The 23,689-nt window shown below is 37.1% G+C and overlaps 2 protein-coding genes and 2 non-coding genes across 12 annotated transcripts in view; 3 read left to right on the forward strand and 1 right to left on the reverse strand.

Annotated features, from left to right (window-relative positions):
- The window catches only part of LOC106651633, a 59,721-nt gene extending 44,436 nt beyond the window's left edge, over positions 1–15,285 (forward strand). For both annotated transcript variants that reach the window (XM_014370242.2, XM_014370243.2), the window contains exons 2-12: positions 2,503–2,918; positions 3,154–3,473; positions 3,566–3,783; positions 10,326–10,557; positions 11,625–12,030; positions 12,119–12,361; positions 12,509–12,636; positions 13,001–13,120; positions 13,209–13,217; positions 13,304–13,454; positions 14,696–15,285. In XM_014370242.2, the coding sequence (XP_014225728.1) occupies positions 2,503–2,918; positions 3,154–3,473; positions 3,566–3,783; positions 10,326–10,557; positions 11,625–12,030; positions 12,119–12,361; positions 12,509–12,636; positions 13,001–13,120; positions 13,209–13,217; positions 13,304–13,454; positions 14,696–14,792 (2,340 nt within the window). In that variant the 3' untranslated portion in view covers positions 14,793–15,285. The remainder of the gene's footprint in view (positions 1–2,502; positions 2,919–3,153; positions 3,474–3,565; positions 3,784–10,325; positions 10,558–11,624; positions 12,031–12,118; positions 12,362–12,508; positions 12,637–13,000; positions 13,121–13,208; positions 13,218–13,303; positions 13,455–14,695) is intronic.
- On the forward strand, positions 4,755–4,916 carry LOC111694366. The gene has a single exon (XR_002763612.1). It is a non-coding gene; the product is annotated as a U1 spliceosomal RNA (small nuclear RNA).
- On the forward strand, positions 5,688–5,849 carry LOC111694365. The gene has a single exon (XR_002763611.1). It is a non-coding gene; the product is annotated as a U1 spliceosomal RNA (small nuclear RNA).
- Positions 15,286–15,532: 247 nt separating the features above from the next.
- LOC106651632 (serrate RNA effector molecule homolog) lies at positions 15,533–22,545 on the reverse strand. 8 transcript variants are annotated; one of them, XM_014370236.2, is made up of 12 exons: positions 22,395–22,545; positions 21,706–21,853; positions 21,267–21,539; positions 20,662–20,856; positions 19,322–19,388; positions 18,637–19,255; positions 18,315–18,565; positions 17,888–18,247; positions 17,632–17,802; positions 17,013–17,554; positions 16,437–16,607; positions 15,533–15,793 (listed from the first exon to the last, which is right to left on the reverse strand). In XM_014370236.2, the coding sequence occupies exons 2-12, from the start codon at positions 21,831–21,833 to the stop codon at positions 15,718–15,720; spliced, it is 2,853 nt and encodes a 950-aa protein (XP_014225722.1). In that variant the 5' UTR covers positions 21,834–21,853; positions 22,395–22,545; the 3' UTR covers positions 15,533–15,717. The 8 variants fall into 8 exon arrangements, with proteins under 8 accessions (XP_014225722.1, XP_014225725.1, XP_014225727.1 ...); XM_014370239.2 differs by having other exon boundaries at positions 21,267–21,527; positions 22,354–22,545; XM_014370241.2 differs by having other exon boundaries at positions 15,533–15,775; positions 22,354–22,545.
- Positions 22,546–23,689: the final 1,144 nt, after the last annotated feature.

Consider the following 23,689-nt stretch of genomic DNA (forward strand, 5'->3'; position numbering starts at 1 on the left):
ACAGGAGAAAAAAAGGACCGAACGGAGCTTCTTACTTACATCCATCGTTTTCTCTCTTTCTGCCAGTCGAAAATGCGCTCAAAGATACAATCTCGAGTTTCAAAGCGCGCGGAGCGTCGCGCGACCGCCTGCTTATGCCCTTGTCTCGTGTGTGTTGCCTCCTACTGTCATCTCCATTCAACGTCTTCCGTTTCGTCGCACTTGGTGCGTGAATATTTTTTCACTTTTTTCGAGATGGACTATTCCCAATCGATAATGATCTGAAGAAGCAGCAGCAGCAGCAGCAATATCTCTATGTCACTGAGGAGGAGCAGTTGCACGGGCTTCGTATAATTATAGAATACGTCTCGGTGCGATTTTCAGCCCAATCGGCGAGTTGGCGACGCGTGTGTGGGTGCAGGCAGCGCGATTTTTCCTCGCTTTAATATGCATACCCAGTACATTCATCTCATTTAGAAAGTCCGATACACAATTTGATGCTTGAAAAATTGCCTCGAGCATGAAAAATAAGACAAAAACAAATTGACCGCCGGCATATAATATATTCGATTCGCCGAAAATGCCGAGCCGACGATGATTTATCTGGCCAAAGACTAACGAGTTATACAGTCGTTTCCGTTCGCGAGTAGCACTCGTTATGTTATATCCAAGCGAGGAACCTTGCGGAGAACATATTGGCGATTGGCGAGGATGCGAGAGCTGACAAAAAATGACGATAATTAGGCTAGTTCGCCTCGTTTTGGCGCGTCGTCGCTAAGGAATTATTTTAGAGCCTCGAGGATAGGCGACGGCTAATTTCACGTCCGGTTTTGTTGCGCGCGTCTTGCACTTTGCCAGATAAGGGGAAACGGACGATAATTTGATTTATACGCGCCCGACTCTGTACGCGGCGATGAAATATATAATGAAAATCGACGACAGCCCCGCGCGCGCGCGCGCAATTAAACCCAAGACATGCCGTGTACTTTCCGATAATTTACATCTTATTCAGCATTGAAAAAGTCGAAAATAAATAAGGCGCGCAGGCGTGGAGCGAGCTCGTAAGGCCTGCAATTTTCATATAAAGTCCAATGAAAATTTTATAAAATTGTTCCGACGAGAAAACGAGGATAATTAACTTGTTAACCTGCGCCGAGCCACGCGCCCGTACACACATCGCGAAGAGTAATAATTTAGTAAGCTTAACTTATAACTAGCCTTGCAGTATGGGGTACTTTTACTAGTAACCGACCTTGAACTTGCTCTCTGATACAAAAAAGGAAAGAATAATGATGAGATACTATGAGACGCAATAATGAATTATCTCTCGGGTACTTTTTATTACTTGCCCGAGTGAACGTATCTAGAATGTCCGTGGGCTTTTATAGCTCGCGTGGCCAAGTAATAGGAAAAATAATAGTTATCCTGTCGACGAGGATATTGATTTTGAAATAAATTATTCGCCGATGAAATTACCCCCTCGCAATTGTCAACGATTTTTTTCGCTTTTTTATCTGCACCGATCCAAAGGAACTTCAGATTCAATTATCAAGCTTGGAATAGCACGATACGTCTCGCGTTGTAATAATCCTTATATAAGCCAAATCCTCTCAGTATAATATCTTCGTCGTCCGAAATTCACATTTATATGAAACCACCGCGTAGGCTTGTGCGAATTTCATCTCTCGAGTGGTGGCCCCATCGCGTCTTACGCTCACCGAAGCATGCGTATACGAGCTCGCAACAGGTAAAATCCCCTTTAGGGGGTTTTATTTCATTAAATACTTTCTTCGACGCTTCGGGACTCGGTGTAGTTTTATTATTTTTCATATTTCTATTATTATTTCGCTCGTCGTTATAATTTTATTAGAGGAAGTTTATTGTTATCGATTAAGCCATTACGTAGGAATTTTTCCAAACTCTCGATGAAAAGTTTCGCTTACCTCGAGGCTGATATATTTCACGAGCGCAGAGACGATCTCGGGGTATTTTCTCGAGTGCATAAACTGCAGCAATCATCGTAAATAAATCCAGCGCATAAGTATGTTTCTGAAAGACAGCCACGGTATACTTGTGCTGTTTGTACTTTATACCAGTGAAGGCGCATAATTTATTTCTCCGCGACCGATAGAATGCATGCGAGGTATGAAACTATATATGCAAAAATAAATTTAATGAGGACCTTTTTTGCATCGATCTGTATATATTAACTAAGCGAAGTTAGGCGCGCAGATAACATAAAATCAGACCGGCGGCGATCTATCACGTTGGGGCCGGGCGTTACGAAACTCTCGCGCTCCAATACGTTGGCGGCTGCTTACCAAGCGCCCAACTGGACTAATTGATAGGTTTACCCGCGGCGTGCACAACTTACAAAGTGTCAAACGAGACCTTTTGTACACGTGCTGCTCTCGATAAGGCCCCGGAGACGTAGAAATCGCGGCGTGGCAAAATTTATCGCGATCGTTCGAATCGATAAAATGCAAATACTAATGTCGGGGCGAAAATTGGTGATTTTTCCAGATGGAGAACCGCGCCTTTGACGATGAGCAAAGACGGCTTCATCAGGCGCAAATGCAATACCACCAACAACAAGCGAATCTTCAACAGCAGCAGCTGCAGCAGCAGCATGTCTACCCGAATCAACAGCAGTTACACATGCAGGACAACTCGATGGATTTTCGACTGCTGCAGCAGTCCTACAACAGCGGGGCCTATCACAATCAGCAGCCACATCAGATGCCGTCCGAGTCGCATCACCTGTACGAGGACATCGTGCATCCTTACGCGACGAGCGCCAGCTTTCAGCGCAATCTCACCCTGCCGTTGCGCAACAACAAGAGCTGCGAGTCCCTCGACAAACTGGCCTCCTCGGTCAGAGTCACCAGCCGGGAGAGGACTTTGATCGTCGACAGAATAAATAGGGACGACACGCTAGAGTGAGTACGATAATTGCGACATTGCCTCGCGGATTAGATTAGACGCGCCGCGCTTATGATCGATCGCTTATTAGTGGTATTACCTGGAAGCCAACATACTTTCCGATATTAATCTCAGATTCCGGTGCGCGTCCGTCAGACTTATTGATTGTACCTGATCGAATCGATCAGCAATTGAGGCGAATCTTCGTAAGAAGTGATTTAATTTCTAATTTTTAATCCTGCGCGTACACAGAGATTGTCGGCCGCACAGCGAAACCGACAGCGCAGCTAGTGACAGGCAGCAGCGTAACAATAGGAGGCCCAAAAAGGACTGCAGACATTGCAAAAGTCGAGTTTCGCCGAGCGACAATCATCGACACTCGCAAATGCCACTGCAGTTAAACATGCAAACGCCGCAGAAGCTCCAGCATCAGCAGCAGCAGCAAATCTACGGAGAACAGACAATTTATGGTCTAGATCCGAGCGCTTACGGTTTGCCACATCCCGATTATCTCGGTCCCGGTGTCGTCTACGCGATCGGATGCAACAGCAACGATTGCGGCAGTCACTTGGGTGCGTATACTGCGCTTGTAGCTTTTAAATCATTTCAAATTTTACTAAATGAAAAAAAATTGCCCGATGCAACTTTTCATCGATTTTTACAGTGAGCTGCAGTAGTAGCGGCGAAAGCGCGGGTACACTGCCCAGGTTTAACAACCATTCGCAGGAAAGTTCGTTCGACGGTAAAGCCTTAATAGCACAACCCAAAGGAAATCGAGCTGGCATGAAGATCAATTCGATTTACGCACAAGATCAATGGCACCTCGGCAAAGATCCTGGACTCTTTATCGGAGAATCCAAAAACCAAAGCTCACCTTTCCAAGTAAGTACATATTTTTTTAGCAATCGTTATTATTACCAAGACAACTTGAGGTGTAATTGATAAAAACTTGTAGCTATTAAAACTGTATATAATTTTACCATAATTTAAAGCGTTTAATAAGTTACGAAAAATTAATGAACGGGGTTGATAATAACTTGGTCGTACTGTCTCGTTAACATATTAAAAAGTTGCCATTGGGCAATTTTGAAAAACGTGACTACATTAACTGTGCATACATACGCAAACAAGCCCTCGCGCCGCGTGCATTATACAGCTCATACAGCTTTATCCTACGAGCGTGTAACTTGGTTTTTTTTAACGAGAAAATTTTACGCACGCAAAGCTGCAAGGAGATGCTTGACGTGCTAAATTGTACGTTGACTGCCCAATGATTTAGGGATAATTTTAAGTGGTATACATAATGCGAGCATCGCTGTTGTAACCATGTTACACTGCAACTACGACTTCTCGGAATCGCATTAATTATAAAAAATATTATGCCTTCTTGCATTTGATTGTTATCTTTGGTTATTTATTATTGTGTTTGCATAAGTATGATTTTGATTTTTGTTTCTAAATGATAGTTGCTTCTAGGAATAGGGGAGAAAAATTATTCTAATACTAGCAATTATCGTAGTTGCTTCACGAGATTAACTCACGAATCTTCCTTTTCTTCGCTACTTTCAGTTTTTGAATTAGATTTTTAATGAACTAGAGTAATGACATCAAAAAAGTATTTATACATCATATAAGAAGATTAATGATTTATTTTGATCTTTGTATTGAAGCGCCTTGTGCTCTCCAAAAAAGTAGGGGTAGTGGGGGTTTACGAAATTTTCGTCCAGTTCTTGGAGTAACATCTAGAGGGCAAATTTCAAAATAGATCATGCTAGCGGTATGGGAATTTTCAAACTCGCTAAAGAAAAAGTAAGGTTGAGTATAGAAGTACAGGCTCGCTAGCTGGCCTAAGCATACTTACCTGGCGCAGAGGCTACCGTGATCAACAAGGCGGTTCCTCCAGGGCGAGGCCCATCCATTGCACTACGGTTGGGTTGACCTCTGTGAATATCCCTAATGTGGATATCTCGGGCGTATAATTTTTGTTAGCCGGGTCTGCGTTCGCGCTAACCCGATAAATCAATCCAAAAATAATTGAATCTGACCGTAGGTTAGGGTCGAGAACATGCTGACAAATATTGCGAGGGCAATCTAGAAATCAAATTTTCGATTCAGTTTTATAAAAGTTTTGTTGAATATATTTTCGTTAAAAATCTATACGGCGAGTCTCAGTTTGATGTTTTTTAGGGAACAATAAAGCCTTTTGAATAATTATTCAATAAATATTTTAGAAAATGGTATTGAACATTTGATTTTCGGGTTGGCTTTGCCATCCTCTCAAAGTTACGATACATTCAGGGTTTTCGGTTTTTAGCAGCTTGACCAAAAAGGAAAAAATTTTTAGTTTCCATAATTATAGTTTCTAACAAATCTGCTCAGTTCAAATACGTGTACATAATTGTGTAACTAATTTCGTTAAATTAGCCTTCAAAATCAAGAACTTTGAGGTCCATCATAGTTAATATCTAATTACAATCGTTGTAAATATTTTCTTTTCATCAATGTTATTCGCAGCAAAAATCTATAAACACTGAAGTCAGTTAGCTCAACAATATATTCGTTTACTACGTACAGCGTTCGCTCGATGTGTATTATCTGTCCACATCGAACGCGCAGTATAGCGGCTCGAGTCGGGTGTATTCGTCTGCTGATCACGTAGTTCTCTCATCTGCCGCTGCGCGTCCCTTCCGAAATTCGTCTACGTCTTAGGTATGCTGCTCTTTGAAACCCGCAAGAGAAAAAGTAAAGTTCAGCATTGAAGTAGGGGCTCGCTAGCTGGCTAAAGCATACTTACCTGGCGCAGAGGCTACCGTGATCAACAAGGCGGTTCCTCCAGGGCGAGACCCTCTCATTGCACTACGATTGGGTTGACCCTTGCGAATATCCCTAATGTGGATATCTCGGGCGTATAATTTTTGTTAGCCGGGACTGCGTTCGCGCTATCCCGAATAATACAATCCAAAAATAAATTTCTCGGACATGAGCGGCGTTATGAAAATGTCTCTCTGCCAAACGTGACGTGATCAACTTTATTACAACCGTCGTTGCAAGTGAATTTTCTTAATCATGTGTTAAAGAGAATTTGCTTGTTGTAGCATTTTATAATAAAAAATAGTCTGTTTAAATTAAACTCGCTATGTATTGTTAGGTTTTAAACCGAATGATCGTGGTATTGCAGCTAACGAATGATTAAACAGACATTCAAGAAAATTGATGGCGTATCTAAAGCAGTATTAGTTTCGAATTTTTCATGAGAATATCTACATCTTATTTAGTCGTATTAATATTACGTACTAGGAAAAAGTTGAGCACATTCCAAGTTGAATACAGATAGCAAGACGTACGACTAGTTGCGAAGCAGGAGACACGATGAGTAAAAAATTACGGACTGGCAACTCGAGGACGCAGATAAGCCAAACCTTTTACGATTATAGATATTGAATTGCAAGAGAACTCCGTCTCCTCGCGAGGTTCATATTTAGTTCGAATATGATCTCGTTCTCGTATTTTAGCTGATCGCGCGTATAAACCCGCCACATCTTACTCTCCTTTCTTTGCCGTGCTTTATGCGACTGACGACTTGGATGAATAATTCATATTTTATGTATATGTGTATAAACAAATATATACGTATGCGGACTTACACATGCACGCGTACATAAATGGGCTCGCGTAAAAGGAGAAGTGCAGGAAGGGGAAAAAAGATGTATCTGCAGGGATGTGTAGGTATATAAAAGCGTGTAGTAAGCTGCCTTTACAGATTTGAATTACGGATACGGCTTATAGGCAGAGGTACGTTAGCAGGCGCAGAGACGCTGGCAGTCGGTCGAGGCAGCGCAATATACATACCTACGTACATATATATTCATTCAACTTGTTGATCGTGTTGTTCGATGCCGTAATCTCTTCTTGTTGGCTTAGCACTTTATTCGATGGCTTGTGTTGTTGTTGTTGCTCCTTGGCTGTTCTACATACAGCATGCCTACGATGCTAGTACACGACGATACGATATATTTTTTGTCAAGAGAATCGATCTATTTAGTGCCCAAAAGAGGTAGAGAAGAATGCAATAGTTTCGGTCGATAACACAACGTATCAAATATAAAACTCGGGTGAAAGGCAAAATTTCTGCGGCGTAATATCGGGGTAGCTTTTGCTCAATGAGTTTTCTCCGCGAAAAAGTGCGACGTGCTGGCGTGCTGGCGTAGAAAATGAAATCATATCCGCGTATAGGGTAACGGAGAGAAAGAGAGATTCTCTCACAGAGGCCGGGGAGATCGGAGCTAGCACGGGCTCGGGCGCGCGTTAACTATCTCATTATCTCGACGAAAAGTACAAGCGCGATAACGAACACGACACCTAATGCCGTTGCGCCTGCAGGTTCTTTAAATGTAAACGCTGCTGCTGCGCTCCTGCAGCGTGTGCGCAAAGACAAACACGTGTGTGTGTGTGGGTATACGATACCCGATAAGATCGCCCGTCGCTGACTTTGCGCGCGCGTATAAAGCCATGATTAAGCGTTAACTATGGGAGGTTCTTTTCCGTGCGCTCGCAAGTGTAGCACTGCCAACTGGACGAGCTCTGTTGCGAACGCCGTTTTCGAAACGCTTTTCGGGAAACGAGCCTCGCTTTCGAAATATTTATTTATGTGCATTCGTGCGTTGCTCGCGCGGCTTCGTTAATGCGACAGATATGGCTCGCTATCTCGAGTGCTGCTGCAGGCAGTAGCAAGCCGCCTTTTTTCCGATTCGCTGTCGTCTATGCAAATGCGCCAAAAAGATAAAGCCGCGTATGTGCATGGACACACCGATCGAGCCTCGTCGCCGCGACCGCATAAAATAATAACGAACGCGTTCTATAAGCTGAATTAATGCAGCTCGGCACGCGCGACTTTGTACTGCTCCTTCGTCTATGGCGAAGATTCTATAAATCTTTTTACGAGCGTCTCGCGTCTTTTATGCACACTTTATGCTCATTTGTATACCGATATCGAGGCATTTGTGCACTGCGTTGGGGCGTTTTATTACTGGTGGCAGCCAATGGCTTCATCCTCGCCAAATGAAAAAATTAATTGCTTTTCGGTGCTTCATAAATACATTCATATGAAGCTTTTAGGTTCTACGCATCAAGCACGGGGCATATTTTCCTGTTATCAAACCTCCTGGTTCTTTGCGCGTGCATTTTGACGTTATTTTTCACCGTGCCTTCCGTGTGTTACTGTCCTCTACAAAGATGTATTCGTCTGAAAATTTTATCATAGAAATAGGCAGCCGATGAATTCCGCGACAAAAAGTCTGCGCTCGATTCGCTCGGTCTCGTTCTTTATTTCGCTTAATTACAAACAGCGAGGCCTTGTCAAAGTCTCGTAAAAAGTTTCACTACGCATACGGGCGTACGTCTTTTTGCGCGCCCAGCATTGAACTTGTTTGTTCAAACGGATAATGTGTGTGTGCCTCTCGAAGACCGCGACTTATTTATTGTAATTGCCGAGGTATTGCTCAATTTGCTTTCCGCAACCATATGCTTTATTATTATTTTATTATACGTATTACGCGCGGATACTCGCGTGGAGTCATCTGTATGATTTAACGAAGCGTGGACCATGTTTAATTTGATTACGCTCGAGCAAGGTTGCTACGATAAATTTCAACGCTCGCATCATATACCTTCTCGGGACTATGGGTCTCTTCGGAAACGCATGTTGAAAGCTCAACAATACGATAACCGCCCACTGAAAATGTCATTAAAGCCACGCTTTCTTTTATAACAAGTCCGTGCAACATGAAACTTGTCATTGTTTTTAAAAATGACAACCGATAAAACTCCACCTTTCTTAGGTATACACGTACATACGTATCCGGAAGCTCCTCCGTTAAGCAAACACACACACACACACACACACACACACACACACACACATACACACACACTTGTTGTATATAATACGACGGACTAACAGCCATAGAAGTAGCAGCAGTAGTAGCGGCGCGGCGTAATTGCCGCGCGATGAGCAGTTGATAAGATCGCATGAACGAAACAAGGGAGGCGTGGTCATTACCCACGTACACTTATATACATACGAAAAAATGAATAAAAAATTTCTCCTTACACACGTATGTGCTAGCTTTCTCTCTCTTGACTTTTACGCGTGTAAATAGCAACTGGGCCGTCTGTGAAGTTGATCTCACCCTAGTTTTTTTAACCCTTCCGGTTGTCTGTGGTGCGTCAGAAAAGCTTCGCACTTTTCGTTTGAAAAAACCCGAGTAACAGCGCGAAAATGATCGCTTTATCGAATTTCTGTACAATCGCAGGAGAATTAAAACTGGCGTTTCGAAAGTTGTTGCAAAAAATAAAAAAATAAATAAAAAAACACGTTCTACATAAGTTTCGATAAAAAGTTTACATAATTTTGATATTAATTTTGATTGATTGTGTGTCGTGTTATAAATTTATATTAATTAATAATACGTGCGTGTTTCATTTTGATACATTGAAAGTGGAATATGGCTTCAATTCATCGTTGCGCGTGCGCATAATATATAGATTAATCATTTTAGATAATATTGCGAGTGAAAAACTAAATGCATACACTATCGCGGATGTGAAATCATAGATCCTTTTTTATTCGTTTAGAATTGTAAATTATTCGATGCTCGAATGAAAAATAAATAAATACAAAAAAAAACATTCACACGTAGTGTTTATCCAAAGGATACGCGACATGATAAGTTGACTCGTATGTGCGCTATCTCGATCGGAATATCATATGGTTGCGTAATTAGGCCAAAAATGTCAAATATTCAAGCGAGTATCATCACGCGATTCTCGTATCTTTGAGAAATAATATAATACCGAAAATTCGTGCAGTGCAACAGGTTTCTTACGTAAAATGCCTGAACAGCGGTTGCGAAAGTTCGTTTTGTTCCAGTTTTTAAGACTCGGCAGTGTGCAGCCGCAGACTGCAGCCGAGTCGAAAGCAGCAGATCGTGAGCCGAAGCAGTTACTACTCCGAGTGTAGTCTTTCTATGCTGTTTACAATATATATATACCTGTCTAAGAGTTGATGAATGGCACTACGTTGTCGATTACAAGTCGATCGAACAATCATTATTGTAAACGTTATACACGAACACGTATTAAAATGAAGCAAAAATGCGAACAGAGAACTAATCCATCCTGTCACGAAGCTCGAGGAAAATTCGTCGAGAGGAATTCATCGCGTGATATTACAATAAATGCCCTATACCGGAAAGAGACTTACATATACGTATGCGAAAATCATTATTTTCAAATTGCATTCCCCCTTTTTACGACGATTATCCTTATTTTTCTTCCAAAAGATTGATAGGCCTGTCATCGCGTATGACAATTTCCAGGAAAATGTGCACTAATGACACTTGTGGCTTTTTACTTTTTTGTTGCAGCGAGTATACTCATCGTCCTCCTCGTCGACGACCGCCAATCGAAACCAGCAGAGCCACGACGAGTCCAGCAGCTCGTCTCGACCACGACTACGAAAGTTGCGAAACGGCTGGATGTTGCAGTTTGGCCGGCCCTTCGTCGATGGCACCCGCTGCACTAAGTCCTTGGCTCTATTATTGGTACTGATGCTGGCGTTGCTCGGCATCGGTGGCATTGCTCTGTACATAGTATTCGGTAAGTTTGCATTACTCTCATGCAGCGACTAACAGAAACCCCCGAGAGAGTACGAAATAAAAAGTGTAATCCTATCAAGAGACCTGAAACGACAGTTGAGGTCTTAACGTCGCGATCGTAATCGATTTGTATGCGAAAGAGCGGCAACACCCGTCCTTGTATATCATGCATAAGAAGCTGCATTGAAATGTAGTATTATTTGCGCGATATATTAACTCTGGAATGATAATCTATAAGGAGCTCGTCGTCGACGCAGAAAGAAGAAAAAGCAAAAATAAAATATTTTTTAAATTGAATTTGAAATATATGTAGTGTCGACTGTAGAGTTTATGAGTCATTCACGCGTCGCTAACAATCGATCTTTGAAAAATCGTCGCTCGAGTCTCTTTATACTTACTGCTATTCGCACTAGCAACTTGTAGTGGAAGATCAATTTGCAGTAAAATTAATTGGCATTTTTTCATTTTTATGTTTGCATATGTCGTCGTGAAAATCATAAAATCATCGTACGAGTATGTAAATGTATTTATTATGTATACGTATAGTTGGAACTTTATGTACGAGCTGTAGTATTCGTTTTCCGTGCAAAAAATGATGCTCTTCGCGCGGCCAAGTATAGGTGCACAAATAAATTGATAAGTCCAAGCGGTATGTGCAGGGTATTCGCGATTCAATTACAAAATTCGATTGATCGATCGTTACGCTTCGCGTCACCTTTTCAAGCGTAAAAACTAGCGTATCCTTCTGCATAGCTTCGCGCCCAGCGTGGCGTACAATGTTTGTTCTTTCGACGAATAATTTTCTCTCGCTTCCTTGAACTCTACCGCCACGGATTTTTTTCTTCGTTTTTTCCCCCTACGAACTCACGCGCGCGCGCACGTAAGGGAAGTGCAGATTCGACACGGAGGCTTTTTTCATTATCAATAATAATGGATCGGCTGGCCAGGATGAAGGAATCGACTTCATTTCGAAAAGGGTGACGATCATTGCGGTTAAATGAGACGTTGGGAATGGAATTCTTCCTGCTTGGAATGCGGATCTCATGATGATTATGAATATGTCCACAGAACCCGACAAGCTGCAAGTGATCCAACAGTATTTGCGCTCCAGTGGCGCTAACAACAGCAACAGTATCAACAGCAGTCAAATTACGAACTCGACCTACCTAGACCAAGCAATTTTTTCGTCAACTTCGCAGCCCGCGACGTCACCGGTGATTTTCGACGTTATCGGCTTCGGTGCGAGCTCCTCGTCTTCGTCGTATCCAGCTGTTCAGCCTCCCATCATATTCGATAATAATGTGCCTGGTGTAGAGCTCGAGCCAGTTTTTATTCCTACGAGCACTACGACAAGAAAGCCCGTTGTAAGGACGACCACTCCAACTACTACGACTTTGGCCACTACGACCACCACAACAACGACGACTACTACTACTACAACCACTACAACGGAAAGACCTAGAACGACGACTATGTAAGTCGAATCGATGCTTATCGTTTATAAATAATTCTCAATTATGTCGTTAGTTATGATTATTAATTTTACATTATGAAATTAACAGTTTATCGTCCACCGATGGAATGACGTCATTGAAAAAATTTACGATGAAGCAACACTATCGTACAAGAAAGCCACGCAGGTCGTGCGCAGATTGTCTCGACGATGAGGTTTGCGTCGCCAAGGAGCCCAATGAGCAACCTTATTGTCACTTAAAAATTCATGCCAACAGCACATTGGACGCCTGCTCTGGCGTGTGTAATCTTAGAACCCACAAATGTCACAAACTCGCAAAGGATGCCTACAGGTAAGAACGAAAAAACCTGGATCAAAATTCTAAACGACCTATCTATTATTGCCTCTACATTTTTGTTCTGGTACTGCTATTTTTCAACTTATGCAACATCTGACACATGCGCTAATAAGATGATATTTCAATTTTCTCTTTAAACAGGTGCATAGATCTCGAGCATCACTGCCTAGAAGACGAATGGACGTGCAATAATTCTCTTTGCATACCCTTGGTCAAGCGCTGCGACGGCCAAATGAATTGTTACGACCATTCGGACGAGTATAATTGTGGTAAGTTGGCACTTTCTCTACATCTTGCCAATAATTATTCACCTTTAAACAAAAAGCACTCGTGTTGCCTTCCTCGCTTGGCTACTCTTTTTTATGAATCGCTCGTGAGAATGCAATTAATCCTTGCGTATCAATGCTCGTATTTGCACGGTTCGAATTCCTTCACGGCGCTTTTTTACCTCTTACTTCGCTTCGTAAATTTCAAATGATTGATTGAGCCTACTGCCTCTTAAAATATATTAACTCGATTAATTAATTGCGATTAAGATTGAATGTGCTTACTAAGTCTTTAGGATTACCTTTTTAAAATGCATCCGCGTATAGTGTAACAATTTTAAATTATAATAATTTTCTTTACTTCAAGAATGTAATTTGGAGACTCACTTTCACTGTGGAAACCAAACATCTTGCCTACCTCTAAAAAAGAAATGCGATGGACAAGTTGATTGTTTTGATGCGTCGGATGAGATGAACTGTACATCTAGTAAGTTTCATGAACTCTTCTTTATTTTAATTACGTTATCTGGGACAAACGATTTTAAATTATTTTTTTCTTCTCAATTTTGTTGCAGGTCATGAATGTAAGCTGAAAACACGCAAATTTCGCACAAAAAATTTTTCCGCAACCATTAATTCTAACATTATTTTTCTTTTACCATGTTCACAGCTTGCCCACATAAAGATGATTTCCAATGTTGGAACAAAGAAAAGTGCATAAGAGGCAATCGCTTCTGTGATGGATATGTCGATTGCAGCGATGGGTCTGACGAACCTCATCCATGCCAGCATCGTTGCAATAAATACGAGTTTGCTTGCCGGTGGGTACAAACTTAGTTGATAAACATAACTAGTTTTTCCAGATATTTTTTTTTGTCGCACGTGCGGGATCGCGTGCTTGCAGTCATTTATATGAATAATTAATCCGTTCAGGAAAAGCCTCATAACGTATATTCGTGCAACGGTAATTAACAATTAACGGGATGGTATTAGTGATATAAATAAAAAAATTGCTTCTTTTTTAATTAATTAATTTGAAATTGAATTGTGAGGCAGGGTTATCACGAGAAAATTTTGCTCCAAGTGCAATCTAGTTTGAAAAAAAATTTAAAAGGAAACAAAATTAACATACTACCGCAGGTCGCGTAATGCGAAACGATTCAGGGCATTTATTCCCGGGCCGTTTGAATGCTTTCCCGAGTGCGGGCAAGCGTAAAAACAAGATTCGTAAACGTGCGTCAATCATTTTGCCTGGCAAAAATTGTTCACCTTCTTGCACTTCATAAGTAAGAAATTAATAGAAAAGCACTGGAATATACACCCATCTGAGAAACTGTGTAATTTACTTACTGTCGCCTAAAGGGATTAAGTGCTCGTAAGATATGTGAATGTATGTGTACGCATGTACATTTATACATTATTTATGTAAATGAATAGAGAATCATCATATGCTTGTGGGTCTACACTTACACGCTTGTATTTCCGAAGCTATGTATAAAAAAACGAGTTAGCGATGATAGATAAAATGGAATATACTACTTGAACTTGTTATTTCGTTAGTACACGTAATTGTTTCAAAGTAGATGCAATTATTAAACGGATTAGCAGCTATGAAACAATGATTATATACTCTCGATTATTTTTTTTCAAATTAAATCAATTATTAAAAAGACCGAAAAGAGATAAAAATGAAAACAATTTCTTATAAGATGTTCCATAGAACAGGGGAAATTTTGGGGTAAAATTGAAGTCATCGCTTTTGAGAGATTGATATTTCGCTAGAATGTGCATTTACTTTGCTTAGTTGGACAATTATAGATTGCACTACATTAATTTTGATCTTTATTTCGAAAATCGTTAATGGTTCTATAAATAATATTATTACTTTTTTTTTACATTATCAATATAATACGAATTTTTTTATTAACTTAAAAATTGTTCTTTAAAAAATGAATAGAATATGCAACTTAAATACAACTTCCAAAGCATAGATTTAATAAAGTGTTGCCTAACAAATTATCGTTTTGACATTAAATTTAACCATGTATTTTTGTATTTGCAGCAATGCCAGATGTATAAAAAAAGATGATCGATGTAACGGCATAGATGACTGCGGTGACGGTAGTGACGAACAGCATTGCAGAGAACATCGGTCGTAAAGTTAAATCATAGGAATTTACAAAGTGACTCTATAATGTAACTATTTTAGATAAAAAATGTTAAAATGTAAATAAATATTTTAGTTTTTTTGTGAAAGTGAACATCCAAGTTTGCGTCATCGTTGAACGTGACTTGGTGTGAAAATTTTCGATTTCAGTATTTTTGTATACTATAAATAGGATTTGTTGATTGATAAACTGTAAATATATTATGTGATGCGATAATAATAACGAATTATATTTTTATAAAATAAGAACGTTCAGGTATGAAATAAGAAAGTGTGATTCCTCGTTTGAAATATTGTTTTATCATACTTGTTATTATAATAGTGATATTCTCATACATTTAATGATGCATTTATGACAAATTACGTCATTGTGTCGTGTACATGAACTTGTTTTTTTACGCAATGTATGATATCGTACTGAATATAATATAGTTGTATATAAGAACGTAAAAATAATAGTGAAATAAAAAAATGATAATTTATAATTTTTAAACTTATTTATTGAAAAAGCTACAATTTTCTTTTTAAATTGGATATATACACCTTTTGCGAATTATATGTGTCTACAGAATAAATATTAACCAGTCGCTTTATGTCAAAACTCATTTTTTCAATCATGTTTAAATTAATTCAGGTCATGTATATTCAACATTCGAGCTAATTTTTGATAAAATTATCATAACGTTGACATTTTCTTATATATAAATATAATATAATTTAAGTTAATAACTTAACTTATTTTCCAAAAATTCATTTTCGCTATTTTTATTTAAAAAATGAAGCGTTAAATATAAATCAATTTTTTTAAGCGAGCTATTGGTTAAGAAGATGATTTCGGAACCGTGACTTTGGCCATTTTGAATTCAATATATTATTCTTTCAAATGTTTTTGAACTCATTTATTGTCACGTACTTATTTACAAAAATTCGTCAGGCTCTCTTGGAGCATCGAGGTCTCGGTAGTGGATCACAGGCCTGAAAACACCACTTCCGCTATTTAACAACGAAAAAATTGGATTCATAAGAAACTGTGTTGTCATTTTCATGATTAAATATTAGATATATGTTTTTTGACCAACTGGACAAATTGTATATAGGTTTAGAATGAAAAAAAATCACATATTATGATTACTTTAGTATTTATTCTTTTTTCAGATATTACTTAACGAAATATTTCAGTAATGATGCTACTCTTATCATTTTTTTCAAATGGAAGTAAAGTAAATATATATCTCTAAAAAATCCTAGAAAACTTTTTACACCTTTTTACATTTAAACGTTGAGTATTCAATAACGTTTGGTAGAAATCGTACTTACATAATTAGTCAAAATCATTGGATAAATAAAAGCTACGATTGGTACAAATTGTTGTCAATTTTAAGAACTTCAAAAAAAGCAATGAATAATACTACTTATTTTTTCTTAAAGAATTGTCAAAACTATTGTAATATTTTTTAAAATAAATCCGTATCCAGCTGGTCCAAATCATTATAACTAATAATAGGTCGGGACGCCAAATCAGAATCAGCCCTGAAAATATATTAGTAACTTTTGCTAGTATAAAAAAATCTTTAAAAATTTAATTCTAGAGCTTCTCTGAATTAACGTATTCTCCAAAATATAAAGTTATTCTTACCGGCCTCTGAAGTTTCCTCCGCGATTTGATCTAGGTCCTGACCCAAAACCGCTACCTCCAAAACCTCCGCCTGATCCAAAATTTCCAGCTCCAAATCCTCCGCCTGGACTTCCTCGGTTGCCACCGAAATTACCGCCGAAGTTGCCTGCGAATCTACCAGCATGCCGGGGGCTTGAATAAATAGTACAAATATTTTTTCTTAACAGGGACTGAATCAGTACGAATAAAAGCAAACGCAGATAGAATGTTACATGGTGCTATACAAGTTATTTTAAAATTGAAGTGAAATATCTATACTACATGATTGCATAAATTAATTGATCTACTCTTCTCTTTATCAGTGACAATAATAAAAATAATAGTAATAATAATAACTGATTGAATATCAAAGCAAAAATAAACTAATTTAATCCAACTAAGTTAACACCAAAAGACATTTCGATACACGTTTTCAGTCCCTGTAAGAGGAAATGTGCGTGCTCAAAATGTATCTACGATACATGCAATTACACACAATTGAGTATAAGATACAAAAATCAATCTATTGAAAAGTGGGAAAACTTATTAAATACTTACGCAGTTGCATTAAATTGAGGAAAACCAGGTTCTCTCTGAGCTTCACGCGGGGGAGCCTTATTACCAGGATGCTCAGGAAGTTGTGGTCTTTTAGGATCTTTTAAGTAATTATTAAAGTATTCAGCTTCAGCTTTGACTTCTGATACTTTTTCAGCATGTTTGTTGAAGATATGTTTGCGAATATAATCAGGACCTTTGAATTTTTTGCCACTCAAAGGGCAAAGCCATTTTTCCTTTGATATTTCTTGAGTATTAGCTTCTATGAATTTTTCAACTTCTCGGTCAGGATTTTTGGCACCTAATTTGTCATATTCAGCTGCAGGTACTGTTGCAACAGGGGCAAGGAAAGCTGCCATTTTTTGTTCGAAGTTCTTAGTGTATTCCATTATTTCATTACTGATCACTTTGTTACCAGGAGTAGGTCCTCTGACATGCATGATTCCACATCGGTTTGGCATTTCATCTTCATTCGGATATTCACAGTGGTTGTAATAATCTACTGAATGAACAATACGAAGATATAGAATTAATCTATCCAACACCTGAAAATGAACATAATTTTAAATTTTAATCTTTAGAATTTTATTCTATCAAATTTATGTTTAGATCGTGTACTGACTTTCAATAAAGCGGGGTCCTTTTCGATTTTCTCCTCAGCATCTCCCGATAATTGACCCTCTTCTTGATCTCCGGAAACACCAAGAAGTTCTTCTTCTTCAGCTGAAGCTTCCTCGATTAAATAATCGGTAATATTCTTAAGAACTGGATTTTTGGATGACAATCCAAATGCCTAAGATAAATAAAATTATGTGTTTAAAAAATGCCTGTATACATATAAGTAATGAAAAATAAATTCGAGAATATTTTATTCTTACAGCTTGTTCAATTTCTTCAGCAGTTTTGTTTTGTCCATCAATATTTTCTTCTTTTTTTTCAAACCATAAACCTACACGGTTATCCAAATTGTGGACTATTTTAGCGCTCAACTTTATGTCATTTCTAACCACTTGTTTATGAAGCGTTATGCCATTCACGCTTCGTATGCGACGAGATAAATCCCGATTAACAATAGCTCCAAGTTCACAATCTCTTAATCTTATATTATTTAAGTTCCAACAGTATTCTTTAATGTTAACATTGCGTTCAAAAGATACCCATCCTCTACGGAACCATCGCCTTTCAGGCTGCGGATCTGCGATTGCTACTCTCAAGAATCCATGGTATCTTTTGCACATCTAAAATTAAAATGATAATGATAATAAAATAATAGATCTAAAATTAATACATTAATTTAATACTTACAGCTTCTACTTCAGCTTTAGTTATAGTAGGAGCTAAATTTCTAAGAAAAATACTACTGGTTTTGTGTAAAGCTTTCATTTCTTTATCAGTAGCAAGATCAATTATAGCATTGGACTTCTTCTTAGGTCTCTCTTCAGGTGCTGGTGACTTTTCTTTTTCTTCCTCTTCTTCTACCGTTTTATTTTCCGTAGCTTCATCGGACTTTGTCTCTTTTGTTTCATCTACTTCACCAGATTCAGATTGAACTTTAGCTGTAAATATGTAATTAATGATAAATTAAATTTTAGTAGTTCTTTTTTTATCAAAAGAATGGCAAACTTACGTGGAAGACCAGGAGGCGTACCAGGGCTTTTACTACATGCATTACTGTCTGATGAGCTATCACTGCTGCTACTGCTGCTGCTACTATTACTATCAGTTCTTTTTCTTTTTTTTGAATTTTCCTCTTCAGTGGTCTCTTTATTCACATCATCAGTAGTTTTTTCATCATTATTTTTCTCAGCTGGATCAGATGCATCAGTTTCCATGGCTTCTGCAACTGTTTCTTTCTCAGGATTTTCATTATTCGTGCTATCACTTTCCTTTGCAACATTTTCTACTTCAAAATCGCCGTTTTGTTTATCTTCAGAAACTGTCTCACTTTTACTTTCTTCGATGATTTTTTCAGTACTTTCAGTAGGTTCTTCCTTTTCAACTTTGACTTTAATTTCTGGTTCATCTTTTTCTTTTTTAACAGCAACATCTTTAGGTACATCTTTTACTTCTTTGACAACTGGTTGTGGTTTGACATCAAGTATTTTCAGATCTTCATCAGTACCGCCTTCAAGTTTAATCACCACAGCATCCAGTAAACGCAAAAGTGCATCAGCTTGATCACCATCAACTGAGACTTTATCGATCTCACCTTTTTCTAGTAGATCAATGAAAACTTCAACTCGTTTCTAAACAAAGGAATAGAAATATAATTTTGATTTTTTACTTCATATTTTGGCAATTGAAAAAATTACCATTAAAGCTGCAAACTGCTCTTCTTTTCTTTTAACAGATTCTTCTGGATGATATTTGATTTTGAACCTAATTTAAAAAAAATAATGTTTATTATTTAATGCAAAAAAAAACATCATTTATTAGCTGATACAGGTTAAGTGAAGTACAACATTTAGATATTTGATAAGTCTATAAGAGATTAATAATAAATCATTTAATCTCTTTAGAATTTTAAAATTGAACAAAATATAGTCTTATTTGATATTTCAAAATGTCATTGAAAAATAAAAATAAAAATTTTTTCCTTGAAAATTCACTCATGATTTAAAATTAAATTTATATAAAAAATGCAAAAAAACTATAGGTAAATCGTGGTTTGTAATTTTTCAAATGTTTTATCAAGTTTTAACTAATTTCTATGTTATATATAAAAATAAAGTATGGAGATGAAACACGATCCATTTTTAAGTGGATCCTCACCTGTAGCAACATGCATGCTTTCATCACAGTTTGATGCCTTAAAAATTATTTCAAAGGTCATCATTGTCATCAGCATGTCAGTAAAAGACATGCAGGCATGAGAGGGAGGAAAAACGCGAGTTTTAAGTTTTCCCTAGCTTGTTTACGGGTTAAGAACGCGACCTATCACGCGAACGTCTAGTAGGCTTTGCGCGCCCACGACGTTATTTTGATTTCATGTTTTCCATGTTTCAAAAATTTCATGTTGAGCTGATAACGTAATCTAAGCTAAGTTCGGAGGGTACATGGCAATCGCAACTCGTTCTTCGCAGTCGCGCATGTTTTTAGTTTATAATCGACGAAGCAGGACGTTGACTGTTTGCTGTAGAGATTAAGAGACAGATACATATCTGTACACTGATTGTTGTTAACATTTTTTTATATTGATAGTTTTTTGTATCCTTATTTTTAATAAATATTCAGTAAGATAGAATTGTTGCAGTTGATCAAATTTTTTTTTGAAAAAATTGGCTTTGTGACAAATATTAAAATCAAAATATCAATATTTTTCTCAGCAATGACTGTTAATTTTCGATGGAAGTTGATAATGTTTTTGAAGTATTGATAAAAAATTTTTAGGAAAAAATTATGTTACATAATTGCAAAAAAATTTTCATCTATTAATATTGAAATGTGCTCGGGAATACTGCTGAGAACAATTTGAAATTTAATTTTTTAGTAATGCAAATGCTATTTAAAACTGGAAAAATTGTTTACTAAATTGTATAAAAATATAAATGCATGAAGAAGAAAAAAATTAAATTTAAATGGAGTAGTATGGAATAAAAACTATGTTTCAGAAAAAACTAAGATGAAAATGTTCAATAAATTGTTGACTTACCATTCTTCATCTTTATGAGCTACAAAGAACTCGTTGAGTTGTAGCCTTTTAAATTCCATTTTATACTCATTATAGAGCTTGATTGCCTCTTCATCTGTGATAGTATCATCCTGTGTCACAAGGAATGCCTTGAAAGTCAACATTGGTGGTTGAGTTTCAACATTGGAGTTGTTAAAATTAGTTGGAGTTTCTCGACTGAAAACAATTTTATTACATTAATAATTTCATTAAAATAATTATTGTTGACTATTTCTGAAATACCTTAATTGAGCTAATAACTTTGGAGTTAATTTTTTTTTTGTCATTCTCCAACAGTATGGTCTTACATAATTCATTTTTTATTTGAAACTTAACAAAATTTATTTTGAATAGCTGATATTGAGATAAAAAAGAGGTTAGTTAAAAAAAGTATAACCTCTATTTATAATTGAAACATTCAACAGATATTATTTTTTCTAATCATTAGAAGTTCTTTTTACACAGAGTATAATTTTTCTTCAAGTTTTAAGAATCAACTATTATACTGGTAATTATAGATAGTATTTGTACACAAACTAAAAGTTTTAAACTGTTCTCTAACTACTCACTATTTTAAAGATACTCACTTGGTATTGTTGCCATGGTTACTATAGTGATGGTTACCATGGTTATAATGCTCAGGAGGCCAAGCACCACCGCGAGAGGGAGGAAGTCCATCTGTATCACGACCATAGTAATCACCATATGCAGCTCTACTGGGCCGGTCATCCCATTCAGCTGTTCTCATTCTTTTCATAGGTGGTGCCATATCTTGAGATCGGGCTGGACTGTAACGATCTCTTCCACCCCCTCTGTAATCTCTGTAATCAGGTCTTGCTCGAGGACGGCTAGACCATTCTCTGGATATGTTAATAAAGTTGCTCATTTTTCAAGATATTAAGAGAAATTAGGTTACAAGTAAGTATGAAAATATTATTTTGAAGATTTAGTTATCGTTGGCTAATCTTTGAATTTGAACAATAATAAGTAAGATGAAATGAACATAAAATATGTGTATTTATTTACCTGTCAGACCAGTCATCTCCGCCTCTTCTTCTGTCTTCTCTGCCACGACCTTCTCTATAAGATTCAGTTCTTTCTCCTCTGAATTTGTCTCTTCTTTTCCTATCGTATTCATCATCAGAATCTGCCATTATGATGAATTATTCTATAGCTAAAATTGAAGAAAATAATTAAATTATGCCACATATACCTCTCAAACATATTTTCATTGAGTTCAGTCGAAGTAATAATAACTTTTGTTTTCACTAAGTACTGTGCTCATGATAGATAGAAACAAGTTGTTATTCATTTTTTTTGACGTAAAGTATTGTTAAATTATGATTAAATGAAAATAAAATGATCACATAATGAAGAAAATTAGAGTTCCAAATGCCGCGTGAATAAGAGTAATTGCTTAAGTGTTGATCTTTATGAGCTTGAAAAAAACAAGTGTGCACGAAGGACTTAACATTCAGTAAAATTTAGTTTAAATAGACAGAACAGACGTTAATAAGAACTATAATGTATTTTTTCAATCCCGCCTTCTGACGATTCTAACCTCAAATCAGCCTAGCAAACTAATCTTCAATAATACATATTAAGTACACGGTACATAGTGAATTATATAAACTGAATTATGAAAATTATGTATTTTTTAAAATGAGTCATTACAATAATAAAAAACAGATGCACCAAGAGTCAGATCAACCTACTGAGAGGATCGCGTCTGTTGGTAGATCAACCCACGCCGTGCCCGAGTTTCGGAGTTTAGTGTGTTCGTCGCACAGTGTATTAGTGTAACGAACTGATTAAAGCTAATAGCACTGTAGTGGTCTCGTGACGTAGAATTATATTATGAAAGTAAACAAGCCTAAATGCGCTATTAAGGTTTTACGCATGGGCCAGTTGAAAGTTGTGGGTCCCACAGCCCACTGCCTACATAACAGAGTGCTCTCAAAAATAGCCTTCACAGTGAGCGCGAAATTCAAATATTATTTTTTTCGTATTTATTAAAATAAAAACATTATTGACGACACAATATTAGAGTGGTGGGAGATATTTTAAATTTTTACAAAAATTTGAATTTCGCGTTTACTGTGGGTGCTGTTTTTGGAAGCACTGCGGGTCCTATTTTGAAATTATAAACGTGTTACGTCGCATGCTTTTCAAAATCGATAATAATTTTTCATTGTAATGATGGGCTTAATATATTGAAAACTGCTTAACTCAATGAAACATAACTCAATGAAAAAATATAAGTACACTTTTTTTGAGAAACTTTCGCGTTTCAACGAATTATCGATTTTATTTTTTGCAATGTTTTTATTATGTTATATGGTGTTATGATCTTCTATTCTAGTTGTAGAAACGTTTGAACATCTTTTAAAATTATTCAGATGATACACTCGAATTTATTACCATACCACGAGTCTATTTTTCATTGTACCAAGGGTTATATAAATAAATTAGTGAGAATACATTGAATGTAGTTGTTGCGAGATATTGGCGTGAAGCGATTTTTCTCACAACCAATAACCGGACACTTTTGCACGTAGCTTTACGATATTTAAATCTTTGTTTTTTTAAATTTTTGGTGAGTTCTGATAACTTCTAAAAAATTAAATTTTATATTATTTTTTTATTTGTATTATTCTATATTGAATAAATTTTTCGATATCATAGATACATTTAAATATATAATTCTTCTAAGGTTGCTCCTTTTGTAATAATGCAAAAGAAAGTGGGATATTTCGGGCTACTTTTTTGCATTAACCCATTAAGTCCGGGACGGATACATTTTTGATATTTATTTAAACTGTTGTATTTTTGCTGAAAATGGGGTCTGAAGAGCTTGTGAGTAAGCATATTCTACGCAAAATTTAATAAAATTTCCGAATCTGGTGTTAGATTTTCGACATAAAAAACAGGTCAAAATTTATGGATGGTTTTATCCAGAACGTGATTTAAAAAAAATATTTTTTTCTCTTTTCAAATTTTCCCATGAAAA

Source organism: Trichogramma pretiosum, unplaced genomic scaffold, assembly GCF_000599845.2.
Source record: "Trichogramma pretiosum strain Unisexual culture from Peru unplaced genomic scaffold, Tpre_2.0 scaffold9, whole genome shotgun sequence".
Taxonomy (NCBI): domain Eukaryota; kingdom Metazoa; phylum Arthropoda; class Insecta; order Hymenoptera; family Trichogrammatidae; genus Trichogramma; species Trichogramma pretiosum.